The 20,803-nt window shown below is 44.8% G+C and overlaps 1 protein-coding gene across 1 annotated transcript in view; it reads left to right on the top strand.

The window, feature by feature from the left end:
* CACNA1I (calcium voltage-gated channel subunit alpha1 I) overlaps positions 1-20,803 on the top strand; it is a 158,713-nt gene that overhangs the window by 115,365 nt on the left and 22,545 nt on the right. Inside the window, exons 8-19 of the mRNA XM_030447826.1 lie at positions 393-699; positions 2,093-2,493; positions 11,200-11,351; positions 11,973-12,158; positions 12,830-12,947; positions 13,288-13,443; positions 13,889-13,979; positions 15,891-16,105; positions 17,263-17,679; positions 18,672-18,772; positions 19,685-19,808; positions 20,575-20,643. Of these exons, the coding sequence (XP_030303686.1) occupies positions 393-699; positions 2,093-2,493; positions 11,200-11,351; positions 11,973-12,158; positions 12,830-12,947; positions 13,288-13,443; positions 13,889-13,979; positions 15,891-16,105; positions 17,263-17,679; positions 18,672-18,772; positions 19,685-19,808; positions 20,575-20,643 (2,337 nt within the window). The remainder of the gene's footprint in view (positions 1-392; positions 700-2,092; positions 2,494-11,199; positions 11,352-11,972; positions 12,159-12,829; positions 12,948-13,287; positions 13,444-13,888; positions 13,980-15,890; positions 16,106-17,262; positions 17,680-18,671; positions 18,773-19,684; positions 19,809-20,574; positions 20,644-20,803) is intronic.

Genomic DNA, 20,803 nt, shown 5'->3' with positions numbered 1-20,803 from the left:
AAACTACCAAACTAGTCCCCTGTCTACCTTCTTTTGTGTAACACAAAAGGAGAGGGAAAGAAAAAGTCCTGTTTTTATCAAACCCTTTGCAGGTAACTTCTAAGTGACTTTCTAAAGATCCTAAAGCCTGCCAACAGTTTGTGGCAGGCTTGTGTTTCTTGAATTTCAGTTCAGGGCTCTAAGTTCTGCGTGGATATTACATGAAGTGAGATCTCAAAAGCAAGCTCAGCCAACCCTGGCTTTCTCTGAAATCACATCTCTATATGCAGACTGGTTCACGTTGCTCTGTCTGCCTCCAGTCATTTTCTCATCCTCTCTCCTCTTCCATTTCTCCTTCTGTATTTCCTTCCACATGCTGACACTGACTGTCCTTTCTCCTTTTTTGCTACTAGGTGGGCTCCTTCTTCATGATTAACCTGTGCCTGGTGGTCATTGCCACACAGTTCTCGGAGACTAAGCAGAGGGAACACCAGCTGATGCAGGAGCAGAGGGTCCGGTACCTCTCTTCCAGCACAGTCGCCAGCTACATGGAGCCAGGAGATTGCTACGAGGAGATCTTCCAGTACGTCTGCCACATCATGCGCAAAGCCAAACGCCGCACCCTTGGGCTGTACAACAGCATCCAGAGCCGACGACAGGGACACGTGGAGCCCAGTGATGCCAAGCTAGGCACGAAGAGACAAAGCCAGAGGCATTACAGTAAGGATTTCATGGGTAAAGATGCAACTGCCAATAGCGGGCGTGTGAGAGTAACTAGAAACATCTCCATGTGCCAGCTTGACAAAGGACCTGTGCCTACAAAGCACAGAATTAGGATTAACTTTGGCCATTGAGGATGAGAACAGGGCCAGCACACCAGACCAGTGAGGTGCAGGTGACCAATCAGAATGGGAATGAGACAGGGGTGACAAGGAGGGAACATGGGAAACCCAGACCTGAAACCCAGAGACCATAACGTGTTAAGCTTTAAGGCACTGACTGAGGCTCCTGGTGATGATAGCACTTTGGGAGAGAGAAGTATTAGAAGGAGATGATAGAGCGGGACTAAGAATTGGGCTCAGTGACACAACAGGTCTCCCAGAGGTCTCCTTCCAAACTGAGTTGCTGTGGGACCTCAAGAGAGAGAGGCAAATGGAGTAGAATTGCTATAAAGTGCCTCCTGAACCAAGGGAACAATACTGAAGAAGCCAGTTTGACATGCAAGGGCAATGGAGGCAGTTTCTCTTAATGGGAGCACATGCTGTTGTGTAAAACTAGAGATAAGGTTTTAATTTTGATTCCTGGCCTGAATAGTGACTATAAAAATGGTTGTATAGCATTAGTATTAGCTATATGCTGATGTCTTTCCTAAGTTATGCTCCCATTAGTAAGCAAAAGCAAATTTTCCTTCAGCTGGTCTTGCATGTTTAGTCTTTCATTTTCTTTGCTGGGAAAAAAGTTTCTGCAGGCTTCACACACTGTGTCAATTAATTCATTGCTTCTTTCCCTGGGTGTCCATTTGATCTTCCAGGCTAAACTGGAGGATTGAGGAACACAAACTTAGTTTTCTCATTGAAGTCAAGAGGTCTGTTCTGATTCAGAGCACATGGACTTGTGCTTGTACATGGAGTGTTCTTGTACTACTACCTTTTCTAGTTTCTTGAGATGCTTTGCTGAAGTAGCACCCCTAATTTAGAGAGTTCCACTCAGCATGTGGGTTATTGGAACCCACCTGTAGCAGTTCAGGGCAAAAGCAACCCTTGTGATTCCCCCTGCCTTCCCTCAGTTCCCACTTAACCTACTGAGTCTCAAGCTGTTATTTCTGCATCAGACAAAACTGTTCTTTCTCTGATGGATGTGAACCCCCACTGAGCCTAATCAGAGTCAGGTGAACAGTATCACACCTTCTGGTGACACAGCCAGTCTGTAAGTGTAAAGGCCTCAATGACAGCAGCTTTTATTGCTGCCCTTGAGATGATGTGCCAGTGTTAAATCATCCCTTCAGCTACAGCGCCCAGTTACCGTTTCTAAATGCCTGAAAGCCAAACAGATGCCCAGTTTTGATGTCTTTGTCAAAGCCTTTTCCTTTAAGTGTGATCATTTCTCTCCCCAGGGCTCTGCCAACAGCACAACTCTCTTGACTGCCCTCCACAAGGCTTGGTCCAGCCCATTGCTGTGACAACAACCTCTGATCCCACCAACTGTCCCCGGTGCCATAGGGAGGAGCACGAAGCATCCCAAAGGCTTTCTGTCCTGAGTGCTGACTCAGACCAGGTGAATGGAGGATCCAGTGATGAGGAGGGAGAGGACAGCAGAGACAACCAGGGTGCCTCAGCACTGGAGAAGGAGGAAGAGGAGGTGGAAGAAGATGGGTGGCTGAAGCTCTGTGGTGACATATGGCGAGAAGTGAGGGTCAAGCTTCGAGGGATTGTGGACAGCAAATACTTCAACCGAGGGATCATGATTGCAATTCTAGTGAACACTATCAGCATGGGCATTGAGCACCATGAGCAGGTAAGGCACCTCAGGACACAGAGTGGGCAGTCGGGATTTGTGAGTCCTGCTTGGGGTTATGTCCTTGCTAAGCATCTGATGCAATTTGGTGGAGGTAGAGATTGAGCAATTTGAACAGCACAGGTGGTTCCAGCAGAGCTTTGCAGAAAGCCACAGGATCTTGCAGTCTTTTCTTCTTAATCCCTGAACTTAATCACTTTCACTGTATCCATGTCTTTTCCTCTCATCTCTTTTCAATTGCTCTCTTTTCCTTCTCCATGCTCTCTTTCATCCTTCTGTTTTTCTCTTTTACACTGTCTTCTCTTCCTATGCGCCTCTATTTCCTTCACCCTCGTGTCTTCCATCTTCCTCATCTCTCTCATTTCTCTCCTCGTTAGTTTACTGAATCCTTAGTCTATTTGGTTAATTTAGTCTGCCCTCTGGGGATGTCACAAGCACTTCACCAGCATCTCAATTCAAATCCATCAGCTTGCTAGCCTTTCCAGCTTAATTAAGACATGCTTGAGCACAGACTTATCTGTACAAGGAGGCTAAGAGAGGCACCACCTTCCATGTCCAGTCATTTTTGGGGATCACATGGCTCAAGCTTTTCCTTTGCCCTGATAGCAAGAAGTGATACAAAGGTCAGACATAAGTAGTAGGTCTGACTTTCATGCCAATAGTTAGCAGGCAGCTCTGAGTCAGCAGTGCGTTTTATCCTTGTGACAGACTTGTGAAATGGAGAAGCTTTGGTTGCCCTCATAGTTGGGAAACAGGCAGTGTGTACTTGGTGATATGCAGAGCCAGCTTCAGGGGGTGTTGAGCACCCCGTGACCTTGCATCTGCATTGCTGGCTGGTGGCTCTGCTGCACTTTGCATTAGAGTCTATGCTGTAGATGCGTGTCTCAGATCTATGCCACCAGTCTGAAATAAGAGATTAGTCTACTACTGAGATACGGACTGAATTTAGGCTTGAGAGCCAAGGTGAAGAGTAGTCCTGAATGCAGCCTCAGGCAGCAAAGAGAGAGATTGTTTAGTTTGGTTCAGGCAAGGCACTCAGATTTGTCCTGTGCTGCATCAGGTTGGAGGTATTGTGAGACCTGGGGAATCTTCAATTCCCTGTTAGAGGCAACACAGTGCCTGAGACAGTATTTGAAGCCTCAGATGTCAGCCACCCACATACCAAGCATTAGACAATTTTCCAAAGGCCAGCTAGTTTCTGGCACATGGATGGGTAACCTTATTTTGATCCCAGAATGCAAAATTGCACTGAATGCTTCAGTAACAGAAAAATACAGGCCTGAGCTCAGAGGAGAGGAGAATGAAGAAGAGGCTGGAGAGGCTGACTCACAAAAACAGATTAAAAAGAGTGGTGTATTTATCACGTAGCAGAGAGATGACTAAGGGCTGAAGCCCAGGACAGTATGAAAACTGCCCACTGATGTTTTAAAGATGTGAGCACCAAGCAGGGAGAGCTATTGTTCATTTTGGTTCATTTGAGACAGCGTGAATTAAGTGTTTAACAGAGGAATATTTGAGCTGAAGGTAGAGAATTCACTCTCATGCCACTGGCTATTGTGTGAGCAGATTTAAGCCCTTCTAGACTGCCTCTGCTGTGTTTGTACAGCCCGCAGCAGAGTGGGATCCGCCTGCAGCCTCAGGATTTCTAGTAGCAGGTTATTAGTGACACATCTTTAAAGTTATGCTTTAAAGTTATACTTTTTATCCATAAGTAGCAAGGAAAAGCTTATGACCCTGCATGCTGTTTCTGCTAGAAAGACGCATCAGCCAAATTGATCATAACTGAAAAATGTAGTGCAGCCTGCTTCTTTAAAATACATAGACTGACTCATGTTTTCCTAAAACAAGATGATTAAAAAAAATTAAATTAAACATTCAGACCATACCAAGAGCTGTAGGTCTAATGCAGTCAGCAGTTAACTTGATAGCACTCAGGCATTTGCACTTCCCTTTGCTCTCTTTTAGTTTTCCTCAGGTTATACTAGTAGTCCCTCAGACTGGTGCTTCATTACCTCCTTTTCTCCTTCCTTTCTCTTTTTCCTGCTGTTTTTCCCCCAGAAACATTTTTTTTTTCACAGAATGATGTCCATAGATATCTGTGATTTCCAAGGTGATGCCATCCTATGACTGAAATAGCTTCTGTTGCTTTGTCTGCTTCATCTTATGAACAGCTCCAGGCCCAGAGCCAATATGTACAGAGACCTCTTGAGCTTTTCTTTCCTGGTGCATGGAGATCACAACCCTGACCACTCTCTTGGCTGGGCAAGAGGTTGGAAAAGACCTTTAAGATCACCGTGTCCAAAGTCCACCTCCCCCCCAAAAAAATGTAAAAAAGAAAAAAAATACATATATCATCATATCCATTAGAGCATGTCCTGAAGTGCCTCATCTACATGTTTTTAAAATACCTTCAGGGATGACAACTCCACCAAACCTGTTCCAGCACCTGGCTACTCACTTAGTAAAGAAATTCTTCCTAATACCTAGTCTAAGCCTCTCTTGGTGCATCTTCAGGCCATTTCCTCTAGTCCTATAGCTATTTACTTGAGAGAAGAGGCCAACACCCACCTCACTACAACCTCCTTTCACGTAGTTGTGGAGAGTAATAAGGTCTCCTCTCAGCCTCCTCTTCTTCTAACTAAACAATCCCAATTCCCTCAGCCTTTCCTGGTGTTCTCCAGACCCTTCACCAGCTTGGTTGCCTTTCTCTGGTCTCTCTCCAATACCTCAATGTCTGTTTCTTGTGAGGGACCCAGAACTGAATACAGTACTTGAGTTGCAGCCTCATCAATGCTGAGTATAGGGACATAACTGCTTCTGCAGTCCTGGCCATGCTAATTCTGACACAAGCCAGGATTTTCTTGTTCTTCTTGGCCACCTGGGCACACTGCTGGCATATATTAAGCTGGGTGTTCACCAGCACCCCCAGGTCCTTTTCCACCAGGCAGCTTTCTAATCACTCTTTTCTCAAGCCTGTTGGGCTGTTGTGACTGAAATGAGGGACCTGGCACCTGGACTTGTTAAACTTCATACAGTTGGCCTCAGCCCATTGATTCACCCTGTCTGGAACCCTCTGCAAAGCCTTCCTACCCTCAAGCAGATCAACACTCCCACACAACTTAGTGTTGTTAAATTTAGGGGTGAGACAAACTGAAGGAGCCAAGACAGGTTCAGGTTTAGGAACACAGGAACCTGGGGGACAGAGCCCATGTGCAAGTGTCGCTTTCAAATCCTGAGCCTTGATCAATGGAATGAAAATTACCAGTTTTTTACAATTCAGGTGTTTAATATTCACTGTGTTTTTCTGCCAGAAGACTTAACCTCAGCAACTCAAATCGCTTTATGCAAATCTGAATCACCTTGGAATTTGGCTTCTTTTGGTTTATCTATGCAGTCCCTTATCCTGTCCTGTGTGGCCAAGGCACCCACCTCCTTATACATTTCTCTTGAGCAAAATCAACTTGTGTGAGGACAAACTGCACTGCTATGAGTCATTTTTAATCCTTAAGCTTATCACAAGTTATCACTTGTAACTAGGTAAGTTTATTCAAATCCATCAGTGTGCATTATACCATGTAATAGCCTCAGTATTAGACCTTCAGTTATTGCTGGGACATTGCACAGAGCCAAAATCCATCATTTCAAGCTTTGTCCTGCTTGAAATGGCTTTCGCAGTTCTTCAGATTTGCTTCTACTTGTAAGTGCCCCTTTTTTAAATCCAGTGTAGAAAATTAAGATATTAGATGTTTGTGGCTGCCCAGAAGGATTCTTTTAAGAGGCTTACTTTTTTAATGTTCACAGAGGATCTGGTGCTGCTTGCTTTTCTCCTTTATTCAGTATGAGGATGAAAGACTGGTCCTAGCTCTGTGTCCCAGGCTCCCTTTCTCATATATTTCTTCAGTGGCCTGTTTGACTCAAGCTTCTTTGCCATTAGCAACCAACGAGACAGTTGCTGAGTAACTTGGTTTATCTTCTCTAGTATCTACAGTATTCCTTTGTACATCAGGTCAGCCTGATGTACTTCATGTGGTCTGCCTTGTGTGGATCAGGAGATGATCCATTGTTACCTAACTACACCAGCCCTATGGATCAGTACCTTTATATCCTTTAGTTTGTGTGATTTCCCTTTATACCAGCATTTATTTCATCCACAAGGTAATATTTTACAGTTATTGCTTCTCTTTTTACTATTTGCTGCTTTTCAGAGACATTCAGCAAATGTCCAAGCCAGCTCATCCTGCTGACATTTAGTAAATGATGGAACAGTCTCCCTGGGGTAGTAGATGGAGCCATATTGCTTCAGTCTTGTAAAACTAGGATACAACAAAACATCACAAAATCTTGCACTGGTTGTGGGGTGATGATTAGAGTAAGTAAAAGCTACTTGATGTGTTCCATGGCTGATTTCTATGACTCTTCTGATTATTGTCAACTGACTTTGAAATGATGAGTAAAAATGGCAATCTAGAGAGACCTCTGTATGGAATATTTCTCATATTCTCAGAGGCAGTGATGTGCAGGTACATTTTGGCAGGGCTGGTCTGCATAGATCACATCAATTACTTTTCATTTTCTAGACTGCTGCAAATCTACTTCGGGTTAGGAGAAACTTGTGCAGGGCCTTGGTGGTCTGCATATTCTTAACCTTTCTTATAGCACAATAGTTTCTGGCTGCTGTTAGATAATGCACTAATTATGTCTCCAGTTTAACCTGACATAAGAACTCCAATGCTAGTTAGGAAGAAACTGAAAAGGGAGAAAAAAGCTGAGCAGCTGCTCTCAATAGCCCCAGTTCTAGTTTCTGATCACTGGGTGGGAGCTCTGAAAATACATTTCAGTTTCTGTATTTGGTCTGCACTGTTAAGAATGAAGGACTTCATACCATGAATACGTGAGTTTCGTAGTTTCATGGATTTGTAAAGAGATCCAAAGTAGAGAAGGTAAATCAGTCTGCTAAAAATGCTGGCTCTGGGCATGCTTTGCCACCTGGGATCTCTCTCCCCTTCAAGCTACCCTCCTCACCCCAATACTCAGCTCCCACGGTTTTGTTCAGATTTCTCTCCTAGTGAGGTGGATAAACCAGTCTGCCCTGGCTTGTCACTGTGAACAGACCTCTTATGGGGAAATTTCTGGCATTCTCTGCTTTTGGTTGGACTAAAACAGACTTGATTTCAGGCCCTTCCTTGTAGACGCTTCAATTTACAGTTCTTGGGTAAGCCCGGGTAGCCTGGGAGGAGGAAACTTTGCTAACAGTTTTGATGATAAATAGCTGGTGTCTGTGGGAGTCTGGGGAGCTCTCATAAACGTGAGGTGACACATCTGTTGTGTTAGGGATCTTATGTGTTAGTAGGAAGAAAAAGAGAGAACCACATCTTTTCTGTCCACTTGACCCGTCCATCAAGTTCACACTTCCCTGGCCATAGAGTCCCCCACCCAAGACATGTCCCAGCCACCAGCACTGTCCACTGTCACTCATAGCCATGGGTGGGGGCCATTTCTGCAAAGAATGCACCCCCTGATGACCTCCACCCTGCAGCCCTGCTCCCACCTGATGACTCTTTGGATTTTGCGAAATTACCTGTATCTACAGAAAGGGCTGCAATGCAAGGTCTGCCTTTAGCCAGCAAGTGATTCTTTCCAGCTGGCTCCTCTCTCTTTGTCTCTTTTTTATTTCTTTATTTTTTATTTTTTTTTTTCCCTGACTTCATTCCTTTGTGTTGCTCTTCCTTCCCCAGCCCACCTTCCTACTCCATTTTTAAACATCTCTCCTTCTCTACTTCTTGTGGGTGCCATTGGGCCTATTTTTTTCTTTTTCAGTTTTCTTCCTCTATTCTTCTTTTGCTGCATTTTTGTCTGCCCACCTCTCCTTTCTTTCCCTGCCCTGTATTTCCTGCACCTCTCTCTAGGAAGGATGCCTTGCTGGGGCTGATTGATGGCCCATTAGAAAAAGATTAACAGGTGGAGGCTTGACTAGAGAAACAGATGTCAGGGAGGAAAGGAGAGACTGGGGAACAGGTGACCTTTTCCACAAGAAAGATGCAAGCATGGCTTTTCAAACATCAATTGCTCCCTATGACAGCACAGGAGAGAGTGTATGGACAGCAGAGAGGAGGATAATCCACCATTATAGTCTGTCACTTTTTCACATTGCTTATTGTCACTGACATAATCATTTGATTCAGGCTGAAATTGGCTTCTCTATTTAGCATATGGACCTCATGCTCCCCACATGTGTCATTACTGCCTGGCTCTCTGTGAAGTGATCTTCATCTCTCCCTTACTGTGTTCACTTGCTCCTTCTATCTCTCTCTTTGCTCTTCTCTCCATTGCCCTTCATTTTCAGAATGGTTTTTGTTATTCAAATGAAATTGTGAACGCAAATTGAACCATCTCCCCTTTGTTTGATTTTAAGGAAGTGGAATATATCAATAAAAAGCTGCAACAAGGAGTGTAAGAAATTAGCAAAGAGTGAGGGAAACTGCAGATATGAGGACCAGTTTGTAGCCCATCTGCTCTCCTGGGAGGATCTGGGCCCCTGGGGATCCCATAGCAGAGGTTAAAGTAGCTCCCAGCCTCAGGGGAAGGTCAGAGTCAGAACTGCTTTTCCGCCCTCACTTCCCCTTCCACCAGCTGACTAAGTAGCAAGCACAGCCAGCACGAAGGTTCAGAAATACAACAAATTTGGAGTCCTCAGGAAAAGAGCATGAGTAGTTTTCCTAGTGGGCATTAATGCTGAGTTCATGGTAGAAGTATTGGCTCTGACCTACAGGGACTCTCATGTTTCTGCAGTGCCATGAGTGTCATTCCTCTCTTGCCCTCAGTAACAGACTCTTGTCCCCATCCATTTTATGTCATGCTTAAAAGAGGGGCCTTGTGGTCAGGCATAGCTCAATCCAACATAAAAGCAGAGGGAGAGTCTTCAGCCACTTTTTCAGCATGGGTAACCAAACAGTGAGAGCAGTACTGCCTGCTACCAGAGCCTGGATGAGATTTATCTGGAAGGCTTGGAGCTGGGGCTCAGTGGTGCAGTAAATTAAACATCAAATATATAACCTTGTCTGAGGTGTGACATACCAGCCCCAAGGCATACATGGAAATTTGGCCACAGGAGCCTTGAAGAAGTGTCTTGGAGCTGTTATGCCTAGTCCCTCCACCTGGGAAGGTGGCACACCTTCATCTGAAGCAGGTCTCCACCAGCTGTTGCTTGGCACGGTGATAGCCAGCAGGATGCTACAGCCAGGTGAAGGCTGAGAGTTGTCTAGCCTGGCCCAAAGATACAACCTATTATATATTGAGAGGAAGTTTTTCTCTCACTTTGGGAATGTTCTTTACCTTGCTGTTGCTGTGGTAGTCTCCCTGGGCTATGCATGTGTGTGTCTGAGTATTGTTACCATGGGCAGACTTGTGAACGTGTCGTCCTTCATGAATCTGATCTTGTTCGACACCTCAGCCCTTGGTGTTTGGCCCAGTCCAGTCCTGGTCCCTGATCAAGTCCTTTGAGCAGATGAGTCCATCCCAAATTCAGTTCTGGGAATGCCTGCATTTCACAGAGAATGGCAAGATCTTGGCATTCCTTTCCAATGACATCAGCACATCCTCTGTCTCCCTCTGAAGAAATGTTTGATCATTCCTGAGGAAATGGTCTAGATCCTTTCCTGACCTTGTGAGAGAAATTTCCAAGGATGCACATGCTGAACAAAAAGTCTTTAATTCAGAAAACAAAAGGAGGAGTAATTTAATTTTTCTCAGACTTGTTCTGCTGATGGAATCATTAAAACACTTTCTCTCATATGTACAAACACATCAGTTTCTGATGGAGAAGGTGGTATCACAGGGACTGAAAGAGGTGTCAGAGATTCAACAGAGAAAAAATGCCTAAGGCAGGGTCAGATTGCCCTTTTTTTTTGATTTCAACACAGTCATCTTGTGTCAGCCCTGGAGGTTTCCACCTTTTGCATCTGCCATTCTCCTCTTGCTGTCCATATTTCTCTTTTCCTCATCCTGTTCTGCTCTTCCTGCCCCTTACAGGTAGGTGTTAGCAGTGTGCCCCTCCTCACTGTTATCTTATTTATCCAGTCTGATTGGGTAGTTATAGAGACTGCTCTGAGGACAGAGGCATAAGAAAAAACTGCTAAAGCAAGACTGGAAAACTGATGCATGCCAAGCATTTGGTGGGGAGTGAGGGAATGAAAAATGGGGAACAGAAGAAATAGAGAGGAAAGAAATGCAGTGAGGTTTAGAGGAAGATGTGGAACTCTTCTGCTGTCATTCAAATATTTTCAGAATTTCAGAAAAAAAATGTGCCAGCTACCTGTGGAAACCTCAAAGGAGGAAAACCTTGAATAAAGAAGTTGACCAGAGATCAGCCACTTTTGGCCTGCTTCAAAAAATACTCAAGTTTTTTGTACAATATAAAGAAAGTTTTAGCTGGGAGACCAGAGTATGGAGTGAGATGTGGGAGGTGCTTGGTCAACCCTGGATGTGGCCACAGACCACCTCTAGTAAAAGAATTTGTTAGGGATGATAATGTATGATGGAAGTAGTAAATGTGCAAAGAAATTAGAGTGCAAGTGGCTCTATCCAGCTCCACTCTAATTTCATCCACGGGAGCTCTGCCACTCCCTATAAAGCCTGTCTCCTGGGAATCCTGGCACACTATTTCTCATAATTTTCTGTGCTGACTCTCTGAATTTGCCTTTTCTCCAGCCAGAGGAATTGACCAACATCCTGGAGATCAGCAATGTTGTCTTTACAAGCATGTTTTCCCTGGAGATGATCCTGAAACTTGCTGCTTTTGGTCTCTTTGATTATCTCCGCAATCCCTACAACATCTTTGACAGTATCATCGTCATCATCAGGTGACAAGGGCATTGGGGATCAACTGAAATACAGATAGAAAAAAGTGCCCCAGAGCTTGCAGGTTTTCATGTGCCTTTTCAAAAAAGATGTAGCAATTATTCTAGGAGGAGCTGAGCTGATACATGAGGCCAGCAATGTAAAAACCAAGATGTATGCTCCCAACACTTGGCGACTATAGGCAAGCAGTATTGCATTCTTGCAGCTCTTGGTTCTCTCCTCTGTAGAATGGAGGAAATTGCAATTGCCTTGTAACTCCACAGAAAATACTAGCCATGAATAATTTTAAAAATGCACAAATTAAGGGTTCTACCAAGGTTTTTAACGTGTAATAGAAGAACTTGTCTTGATGGAATTTAATGCTGCAGTCCTTTCCTTGTGCAATGTACAGTGCCGTGTTAATATTCTTAAGGGAGAAATGCAGCTTTCTACACATGAGTATAAGCCTATAGTATATACTTATAATTAGATCTTGCTAAAACAGATTTTCTCTCTGACTTCTCTCTACTAGCTGCTAATGTGGAGGTAAAAATTCAGATTAGCATTGTTATCTCTCTCCCTCTCTTCTGTTCGTTTGTCTTTCGTGTTTTTCCTTGTACTTGATGTGCTTCTCTGGGCCACAGCATCTGGGAGATCATTGGCCAGGCAGATGGGGGCCTCTCTGTGCTGAGGACTTTCCGTCTCCTGCGGGTGCTGAAGCTGGTGCGTTTCATGCCTGCACTACGCCGTCAGCTCGTGGTGCTGATGAAGACTATGGACAATGTAGCCACCTTCTGCATGCTCCTCATGCTTTTCATCTTTATATTCAGGTGAGAAGGCAGTTGATTGCCTCACAGTGGTTTGGAGAGACACTGCGTGGCTTGTGGACAGCAGCTTCTGAGCATGATTGCACGACTCAGCTTGCCCCTTGCTCTAGGCTCAGGCAGCACTGAAAAACATTTATGAAGGACTGAGGCTGCCCTAAATGGGGTTCAGCAGCTGAAGATTTGGCCTGGATGGGGTAGAGAAACACTGCCCCTAAATGCACACAGCGTGATTCCCATCACAGAATAGGTGAAGTCTCTTGGTTACCCCACTGGCTGCAGGAACAGTTCGGTCTAGAGGCTGACTGGTAGAAGGGTGGCAGGAAGGAACTGAGAAAGTCTGTCAGTGCAACCCATGGTTGCAGTGAGATGGAAAATGAGAGCAAACAAGGTTTGCTTGATGATGCTTGATGATGAAGAGAGCAGATTTAAAGGACAGGTTGCAGTCCTTCATGAGGCAGTACAGATGAAAAGCAAGGTATTTTGGTGAGCTATGCGAGTGTAATACACAGACCCTTCTACACAGATAAGTCCAGTTTTCGGACAGTGTTCTGCCACCCCTCACCCCTGTGGTGTTAAATTAGATTGTCAGGAGCAAAAGAGAATAACAGTGATGAGCATATTGTGGTAGCAGAAGTATTTATATTTGACATAATTTCCACAACTTGTCCCAACAGCATCCTGGGAATGCACATCTTTGGTTGCAAGTTCAGCCTCAGGACAGACACGGGAGATACAGTTCCTGACCGGAAGAATTTTGACTCCCTACTGTGGGCCATTGTCACAGTTTTCCAGGTGAGTCCACTTTGCTCTCTGCAGATAAAGTCAAGAGGATCAGGAGGTGCTTTTTCTCATTATGAAGCATTGCGTTCATTCCTGACAGCTCAGAAGACCACACAAACAGCTTCAGTGATGTCTGGAGGAAGAACAATTGCATGCTGTATCCAAACAACTGGAGTATTTTTCAGAGAGGGGTACTCCTTCTTTCCTTGGAGATAGTTTGCAAAGCTCACTTCTATTGTGGCAACTTAAGAGGCCTCATGTGGTCCTAATGTGTGTCCTTCCACTCTCCTTCCCTGAGAATCCCTTTCATGTTCTTCCTTCACATTTATGTGGCCTCTGCTTTTGACTGCAGATCTTGACCCAGGAGGACTGGAATGTTGTGCTCTACAATGGCATGGCCTCCACCTCACCATGGGCATCCCTCTACTTTGTGGCTCTTATGACATTTGGCAATTATGTGCTCTTCAATCTGCTGGTGGCCATTCTTGTGGAGGGGTTCCAGGCTGAGGTGAGTTGTAACCAAGGCCTCATCAGGAGCAGGAATAGAGGTGCTAAAAAGGGCACCATTGAGGCATTTTAAGGATACTGGGATGGAAAAGTCCCAAAGTATTACACCTCTGTCATTTCCCTTGTTAAGTTCAGGGTGGGCTTCATTAAAATAAATAATAAGTTAATAATGTTAATCCTTGCAAGGATCAAGACAAGCCTTCTGGAAAGGATTTCACAATACCCATCCTGTGCAACAGACCCTACCCTACTAGGAAGAGTTCTCTGCCCCTCCAAAATCATGAACACAGTATGTCAGCAACCCCAGGTCACACAGGATTCTTTCCAATTATCACAGTAATGAATGTGTGCCAAAGAGGATTTTGTAGTTGTTCCAAGAATGAAAGACAAGAGAAAAAGATCTTTTCAGTTTATGAGTTCCCAACTTCTAAATTTGTGTGTTCCAGGGTGATGCCAACCGTTCATACTCAGATGAAGATCAGAGTTCATCAAATATGGAGGAGTTAGATCAGTTCCAAGAGGTCCTGGAAAGCTCAGGTAAAATAGCTCTAAGAGCCTCTTTTGCTTATCTCCTGTTGCTTTTTTGTGAGAAAACTGAAAGCAGATTCTGCAGAAAATATGCTCTCATCTCTAAGAACTTATCATTTTTCATTTTGAACTTTATGCTAGTCTGTGGTGTTATCTTTGGAATAACAGAGCTGTGTTGGCATCCCAAGGAATGTGATAACTAAGGGGAGCATTTCTTGGAAGACCTATAGGATGGCAGGAGTGAGAAGTGAGAAGTCTCTGCTTCAGGGACACAGTTTCAGGAACGTTGCATCCAAATCTGGGACCAGTATTTGGATAGGGGATACCAACACGTTAAAAAAGACTTGGACAAATCCGAAAGTCTTGCCTCACAGTAAGAGGCTAATGAAGCTGAGAAAAAAAAAAAAGAGAAGTAACTTGGTCACACATGCTGTAAGTGCTGACCATAAGGAGAGATTTTTGATGGTAGATGGCTCTTAAATTGAGCAGAAAAAAGCATCATGAGATTGTAAGTGTTGGAAGCTGAAGCTAGGCAAATTCAGGTTGAAAAAAAGCCTTCCTTTAAGGAAAGATAATTAACTGTTGGAACAGTCTGCCTGTAAAATGCTGAGTAAGGTCTCCAACCCTCACAGTCTTTCCTTGAAGACTTCAAGTCTTCCTACAAGAGGTATTATACTTCTGATGGGACTTGGTGGCTGGGAGCAGCAAGAGTGGTTTCTTCCATAATAAATGGGAGTCAGTAGATGAGGAGAAGAGACAGCCGGGCAGGAGGGCAGGGACCACCCTGACAAAGGCACAGTACTTGTACAAGTTGAGCAGAACAGGTCCTCTGACTCCGCCAGGGTCAGCCAGTGGTAAAATGATTGACAGGAAAGTCCACAGTCGTGTGGCAATTCTGAGGTCAAGCCAAGAAGTCCAGTCAGCAAGACAAGAACTAATACAAGTTGCAAGGACAGGCAAAAGCATATGCACAGCACAACCCAGGCAAGGACCAGAGGCACAAGTCTGAGCTTAAATACAGCTCCCACAGCAAGGAGCAGTGGCTCCATTATTGGCTTGTTACAGCTCTTTCCTATAACTTAGCTGTTTTCACAGCAGTCTGTTCCTGGGTTACATGGGTTACTGCACCATATCAGAACTTACCTTGAATGTAGACAGGCAAACCCCTAGGAGGGCAGATGGGGAATAGGTAACAGAGCCTGTTGGTTCACTCATGGCTGTGAAGCTGCATGCAGGCTTCATTACACAATAGGTCATACAAAAAATGGTTGGTTCTGGTCCTGTCAGGAATTAAAATACAGTACCCCATCCTCTCCATCCATCTCAACAAATGCTGATAGCCATCCACAGCACCTAAAACACCCCTTTCAGATGTCCTGGATCTTCAAAGTCAGTGGTCAATAATTTGAAGAGTCCAAGTGTGGTAGAACAGGCTGGGATGAAGAGTATGATTGCAGGAACCCAGTGAATGGATGGCTTCAGATATCCCCATGTCTTTGTGTCTCTGCCTAACTGCTTTAAATAGCCAGTCTGACAGTCAGGGTTATTTGTTCAGGCCTGAAGATGTAGATGTCTTTTCTTGGCATGCAGAACCATACCCTCCTTCCTTTGCTGCCAGGATTCAGCTTCTCACTCTGCCTGTCAGCCTGAGTCTGCCTGACCAGAACTCTTCTCATCTGTCTGGCCCCAAGGAGGGCTGCCATCTATTTTGGGGACTGAGGAGAATACTTCAAAGTCTTCCCAGATTGCACTGCTTTCACCAAGGCACCCTAAATCAGATGAAATTGATGCTGATTGATGCTAAGCAGCTAATATTCTATTAACTGCTGCTAGTATGCTAAATAGCTTCAACACCACTTACTGGGTACCGAGGAACCCACCTTCTTTTCTTTCTTCTTCTTTCTGCATCTTTCCACCCAGATCCCAAGATTTGTGCAATTCCTGTTACACCTAATGGACACTTGGATCCATCCTTGCCTTCTTCCAACCCACCAGTGGCTGCTGGGGGGGTCACCAACTCTTCACATAACTCTCTGCAGCCTGACCAGATCCATGTTGCTGTTGGCTCCCGGAAGAGCAGCGTGATGTCACTGGGCAGAGTGACCTGTGACCAGAGGTCCTTGGGGAGTGAGTGGGTGAGTGGAAATGTGTGCCATACCCTTCTTTTGAAGTCCAAGCATGCTGTTATTTTTCTGCCATCACCTGGTGATTGTTCTGGAGGATTGCCCTTTCTAGCACAGCACATTGCCTGTCTTGAGGAAGCCAGGTCACTTCACATAATTAATCTAAATTTCCACACTATTGATGTATATTTCCAGGTTATTCTTCTATATTCCACTGAGTGTGGGATTCAGCTCTTTTGTATTCTTCTGGCAGGAGAGGGGGAACATCAGAGACAGAGTATCTCCTCTAGTGTGAAAAGCATTTTGTCCTCTTACCTTTTCTTTTTTTTTTTTTTTTTTTTTTTTTTCCTATAGCACAGAACACAAAATAATGCCCTGAGTTAAGAGTATAGGAATGTCTGGTTGACATTCCAGAACTGCATAGTCCTATAACAGATGGGTCTTCTGGAAACTTTTGTAACAATGAAGAGAAAAATATTGATTTGGAGCTCCCCATAGCAGGTCCTGGTTCCCCTTAACACTTCCTTAAGCACTGCTACTGTCCAACCAATGCATCTCAGACCAATTCAGCTTACAACATCAGCTTCTGGGCTTTCTATCCACTGACACTTGTAGCTCTGGAGGGGTGCATCTGTTTCTAAACAGAGAGAGCTGGCAGCCACGTACTACATGATGAGTTACTGATATAGTTGGACTAGACTGTAACCAACAAGCCAGTTTTTGTCATTTTTTCCATTTACTAAGATTGTACTCAAAGACGGTGTGTAAGATTATCTATCAGCCTGTGCCTTGTCTTATCTTTTGCCCCAGGGCAGCATAAAAAGTTGCCAATCGGATTTTTGGAGAGCTTTATTCTTGCTCTCTGCTGGTGTAAGTAACAACATCAAGCACCTGGCCTTAGGCTTTATTATTTTACCTTTCCCATAAGTGCTTTACACACAGATGGTGCTGTACAGTAATCACAGCTAACACCATTGCTAAGTCATTATCAGTTTACTGTCAGATTTACAGAGACTGCTGCTAAATTGCCAGAATGCTACTTCTTCAATAGATCAAAAACGGCAGCCTCCCAGCTTCGGGGTCCATGGATGTGCCTGTGACCTGAAACTGGACCTCATGCTCCCTCCTTGTGCCTAGAACTGCTGAGTCCTTATCCTCCTCTCTTACAGTCCAGCTCTCGCAGTACCCACTACGGTGCCTGGAGCCGCAGTGGGGCCTGGGGAAGCCGCCGGTCCAGCTGGAACAGCCTGGCCCGAGGACACAGCCTGAAGCACAAACCTCCCTCTGCTGAGCACGAATCCCTCCTTTATGGTGAAAGGCACAGATCAGCAGATGGGGGGCCAGACAGAACAGAAAGGGTGTATCATCACCGCCGGACACTCTCCTTGGACACTAAAGGTTCCTGTGATCTGCTGGAGTTGCCTTCAGTCCCGTCTGGCCACAGAGTCACCTGTAAGCTGGGAGCAGCATCTGAGGCCAGTGAGCATCAGGACTGCAATGGCAAAATGCCCAGTATTGCCAAGGAGATCTTCCCAAAGATGAACAACCGCAAGGAACGAGGAGAGGATGATGAAGAGATAGATTATGTGAGTACTTGGTGGAGGGAACATGGAGTTAGGCTGCAGCCTAACTCGGCAACCCCAAATCCATCTGCAAATTTCTCAAGTTTCAGTCTTCCTGCCTTGCTGATGGGAGAGTTTGCAAATGTGCTTTAAGTACAGGTGGAGGATGACATCATATGCAGATGGGAACTTCTAGACCCAGACAAGTTCAAATCACAGTGTCAGGCTGCCTGTAAGACAGTCATATTGATGGGTGGTGGGAGGAAGGCAGATGTGAGATGCATCCATAGTGCATCCAGTGATTTCTACAGGCTAGGAAAGGTCAGGCTATGTGAGCAGCAAGAGCTTTGCATGGGAAACATCAGCAGATCAGAGCAGAAAGCACACACACAAGAGACTAAGCAAGTGAATTTTGTGTTGCCAGCCTGGAAGACCACAATGAGCAGATCAAAAGGTTCAAAAAGTTGAGCGAGGGTCAATAGAAATCTGAACAAACAATCTGTATGAAATTATATCACCTCCAAGTCCAAATGCCAACAGGCCTTCCTGTCCTGACCTCTGGTTTAGCTGAGGTGGTGAAGAAACACTGACTGCATGTAACAGAGCCACTTCAGCAGCTCTAGGAAGGCATCCTGTACAACTTCCTACTCTACAAAAGACATCATCAGCGGGTTAATTTGTTATGGTTTGGCAAGGGAAATAAAGGGACATAGTTTATTGGTAGACTTGGCAGTGCTAGGTTAATGGCTGGGCTTGATCATCTTAAAGGCCTTTTCCAAAAAAAAAATAAATTATACCATTTAGGGAGGAAACAAGACGTCAAGAGGTAAACTTCCTTTTCAGTGGCTTTTTGCTCTTGGAGTCCATTTCCTCATTTGGGATCTTAAAAAAAGACAGGTGGTTCATCTGGGGAACTGCAGGTAGTGGTGTTTTGGGACAGATGTGGAAAGAAGAGAGCCACTCTCAGGCAAGCAGGAAGGTAACCCGTGGCACTTGCTTCTGCTGTATCCCTCCAGACCCTGTGCTTCCGGATCCGGAAGATGATGGAAGTCTATAAGCCAGACTGGTGTGAGTTACGGGAAGACTGGTCCATATATCTCTTCTCTCCACAAAACAGGTTTGTGCTGGTTTTGCTGCGTGAGGGTTGAGAAGATGGGGCAGCTTGTATTGTCATGCTGGCCACATACCTGCATCTGCATGTTAGATTGCTACTTTAAGCTTTCCATCTGGGAATCTGTTTTGTCCTCTCTGTTTCCCCTTCTACAGCTGAACAACACTTCTCCTCCTTGATGCTGGAGATGAAAGGAAGGATAAGAATCCTAAATAGATGATGTTACTTTCTGTCCCTTTGGAGCATCCCATTTTTCTTTTGTGTAACCATAAATATTTATAGCAAAGAAAAGCAGGGAATACTAACATTAATCCGGAAGGAGAAGGAATGTGTTATTAACAACTCTATAATACTGATATTTCCTCCCCTGGCACCAGGACAGTCTCTCCATTTCATTTTCAATCCCAGTAGCAATTTATCAGCAGTCACATCACACCTGATAGGGCAAAGTTAGAGTTGTTCTTGCCTGAAAAAGAAATTTGAGATAAATTCTTTGTGCTGGAGGGGTCTTCTCCCCAGGAGAAAATTTCCATGTACCCCAGCCAACAGTATTCTCACCCATGTGCATCTCTCCTTAAAAAATAGGGGTCTCATTACAGATCATGAGGGAAAGCTCTTTGCTCTGTCACCTAATGGGCATGGTGACTTTCAGAGTGGCCAAAAATGTGGTCCCTGTGACAGCCAACCTACTTGTATCTTCTCAGCTTTCAGCATGTGGCATCTTAGCCACTGACAAAATGTGAGTTTGTAAGAAAAACTGAAACTCAGCCTCTTTTCTACAGAGGAAGAGAGGGGCATCAGTGTCAATGATAGGAAAGCTGCTACATCAGAGCTCAGTTTTGGCCAGACCTCTTGTTTCTCTGTCTGTAGCTCCTAACTTTGCTCTGCCTTCAGGTGCCTTCTGGAACTCTCTTTCAGGTTTCGCCTCCTCTGCCAAACCATTATTGCTCACAGGCTCTTTGACTATGTTGTTTTGGCCTTCATCTTCCTGAATTGCATCACCATTGCTCTGGAGAGACCACAGATTGAACACAGAAGTATGGTGAGCATCATTTCCTTCCACCTGCTTTTCAACAAAGCCTCTGACATAGGTTTATAGGTGTTCCTGGCACTGGTATGACCTCTAGAAGAAATTCAGCATTAAACACCAGCTCCTACTCATCTATTTAGATGTCCAATTATTAATAATTCATGTAGTGTGTGCTTCCCCTGCAGGGTCTTATTAAGGGACAACCCACTGTATTATCAAGTAATGCTATTTTTCCTCTCTCTTGGAGAGCAAGAGAGTCCCCCAGGCATCTGCAGTTAAGAGATGACTGGCAAAAAGATCAGGGACTGGGAACTAAAAGATAGAAGTAACTTCCATTCTGTAGGAATGCCATGTCATCATTCACATATGCTGCTTTGGAGCTATCTTGGAGATGTCTCCAACTGGCAGGTGAAATTGCTTTTTCTGCCTGTCTGCCTTAGCTAGTACCTCTTACAGTCCAGTGGATGGTGTTCAGCAGCCTTTGGGAAGGAGTCCCAGGTCAGTGCAGCAGGTCAGGACTGAGCAGCACTGTCAGAACAGAGACAGAGTGCCTTGAAGCCAGATTTGCAGGATGCGTTGCAAATCCTATTCACAGTGCTCTTGCAGAGCTGCATAGGATCCTATCCCAGCTGTGGCACAGGACTGAGCCAAGGTGTGTGAGCTAAAAGCATCCAAGCACTAACCTTTGCCAAAGACACCTCTCTTATTTCTCCACCTTTCAGATCAAGCCATCAGGATGCATTTAAGGACTTTTTTTTTTCTGTTTGTTTTTTTCTAGGAGAGAATCTTTCTCACTGTATCCAACTACATTTTCACAGCAATTTTTGTAGCTGAGATGACACTGAAGGTAAGTTGCTGTGGAGGGAAACAATTCAGCCTTTTCCCAGTGTCAGAAACGTAATTCCTGTTTTTTCAGCATCCTTCTAAAATCTCTCCATCCTTTCATGTGCCAGTCCTGCCCTTGGTAAAGGCAGATACTGCCTGGGGCTGAGTCCCCTCGTGTCAGG

This window comes from Calypte anna, chromosome 1, assembly GCF_003957555.1.
Source record: "Calypte anna isolate BGI_N300 chromosome 1, bCalAnn1_v1.p, whole genome shotgun sequence".
NCBI classification, from domain to species: Eukaryota; Metazoa; Chordata; class Aves; order Apodiformes; family Trochilidae; genus Calypte; species Calypte anna.
The sequence above is the reverse complement of the archived record's forward strand: the minus strand, read 5'-3'. Positions and strand labels throughout refer to the sequence as shown.